The 1,992-nt window shown below is 59.7% G+C and overlaps 1 protein-coding gene across 1 annotated transcript; it reads right to left on the reverse strand.

Annotated features, from left to right (window-relative positions):
- Positions 1-40: 40 nt before the first annotated feature.
- Positions 41-1,991, reverse strand: MAA_10164 (reverse transcriptase, RNaseH; the record flags this gene model as incomplete). Its single annotated transcript, XM_007828162.2, has 4 exons — positions 41-251; positions 292-830; positions 1,004-1,306; positions 1,362-1,991. The coding sequence occupies 4 exons, from the start codon at positions 1,989-1,991 to the stop codon at positions 41-43; spliced, it is 1,683 nt and encodes a 560-aa protein (XP_007826353.2).
- Position 1,992: the final 1 nt, after the last annotated feature.

Here is a 1,992-nt window from a genome sequence, read left to right on the forward strand (position 1 = left end):
ATTGCTTGGTTGATCGCCGCGGCTGGTGAGGGGGTCAGCCTCATCCGGTCCCGTGGAGCAATCTTCCGACAATAGAAGAGGTGGTTTGGTGCTTTGCGCCGGCCGCACGAGCAGGTGATGTGCGCGCCCTCATGGTTGAATCTTTCATGGTAGTCTGCGAAGTCTCCATGGGAGCTTCGTGCTGCCAGAAGATGGTGGAGTGCTGCCCTGGAGATTGAGAGTTCCTTCGGGCATCCTGTGGTTGCTTTGAGCTTCAGCTCTTTATACTTCTCCGGCATATGTTCTTGCCACCACGCCTGGAAGGCTTCCTTGGATTGTTTCTTGGCCGTTCTGAGGGTGTACGCGAGGGTTGGTTTGGCGTCTGGAGGTTCTGGGAGGGCACAGCCTGCCTTCGCGAGTGAGTCGGCTTGTTCGTTGCCCGGGATGTCGGTGTGGCCCGGTATCCAGCGAACGTGGATTGAGCCGTGTGCGGCGGCGATCTCTTGGAACTTGAGGAAGGCCGATTGGGACGAATCCAATGCTGTACCTCGGAGGCACGTAGCCGCAGCTAGATTGTCTAAGCAGACCACGATCGGGTTGTCCGATGCGTCGGGGATCTTGACGGCAGCGCGGAGGCCTTCGAGCGCGCCAGCTGCTTCGGCATCAAACACTTCAGCTGGGCCAAGGCGTCCAGATCCTTCGCAGATGGTCACACTGTTTTGGTGGACTGCGTATCCGTATCCTGTGGCCCCGCCTGGGAGCTGGGAGCCGTCTGAGTAGACGACGAGCTCGTCGGGAGAGATTCCCTCGACGGTCGGTCGAGGACAATCGGAGAGGAACAGAGCCGTCCGCTCCAGTCGGGTCTTAAAGCCGCCTCCTCTGACTTGACAGGACCGTCGGCTTCTGTGTCACTGGCTTGAATCAGGGTCGGTCGGGGACAATGGGGGAGGAGCAGGGCCGTCCGCCCCAGTCGAGTCTTAAAGCCGCCTCCTCTGACTTGACAGGACCGTTTGATGGCGCGTACGATCGGTGTCGGCGCTGTGCGCTGGGCCAGTGGATGGGCCAAGTCCAGGGATTTCAGGCGTGCTGCAAATCGAATGCGTCGGGCCTCAAGAAGCAAGGGCACGGGAGGGATACCGCTCTCCTGATGGTATATCGGAACCGGCGTGGTCTTCCACACGGGGAGGATGGCCCGAATGGCCCGGCGGAGGACGGGGTCGAGCTTGTCGACCAGGTGCTGAATCTGAGGCCGAACTTTCTTCGTGCCGTGCCAAGCCGTGTAGCTCTCAGTGCCAGTATGATACCTCGGGCCCGTATCTAATGTTGCCTGGTCCAGGGTAGCGGCCATAGATGGTCCTGGATTCTGCTCTCCAGCAGCTGACCGCCCGCCTGACTGCAGCCGGGAGAGGGCCATGTTTTGTATTGCAGAGGCCGTGCAGGTGGCCGGCCGCCTTTTTCGCCTTAGCCGCCCACTTCTCGATGTGTGTTCGGAAGGTCAGCTTCTTGTCCAGCCAGATCCCTAACCAGCGGATCGCTTCTGCTGGAACCTTGGCAATACCGCCGTGTGTTACCGACGGGCTCGTGTCGTCCTTCTTGTGGCTGAAGTGCATCACTTCTGTCTTTTCGGGGTCAAAGGTGATGCCATTCGCCGCACCCCAGGAGATGAGTTCCCGCACATCAGCCGTCGCGAGCTTTGCTGTCTCTCTCAGAGTCCGGCCGGTCCTGAGGATGGCGGTGTCGTCGGCGTAGCCAAACCGACCTAGCTGGAAGCCTAGCTTGTAGATGGGCTCGGTATATAGAAGGAAGAGTATCGGAGATGCTGGCGAGCCCTGTGGGAGTCCGCATAGTAGGGGTGCATACTCGGTCGTGATATCTTGATACCGGACACGGGCTGCTCTGTTTGACATGAAGGAGGCGGCCCACTTCATGAGTGGTAGGGGCCAGCCCTGCTGGCGGAGGCGGAGGATGAGCCTGTTTCTCATGACCGTGTCGAATGCGCCTTGAATGTCCATT

This window comes from Metarhizium robertsii (genome assembly GCF_000187425.2).
Source record: "Metarhizium robertsii ARSEF 23 chromosome Unknown MAA_Scf_19, whole genome shotgun sequence".
In the NCBI taxonomy this organism is placed as follows: Eukaryota; Fungi; Ascomycota; class Sordariomycetes; order Hypocreales; family Clavicipitaceae; genus Metarhizium; species Metarhizium robertsii.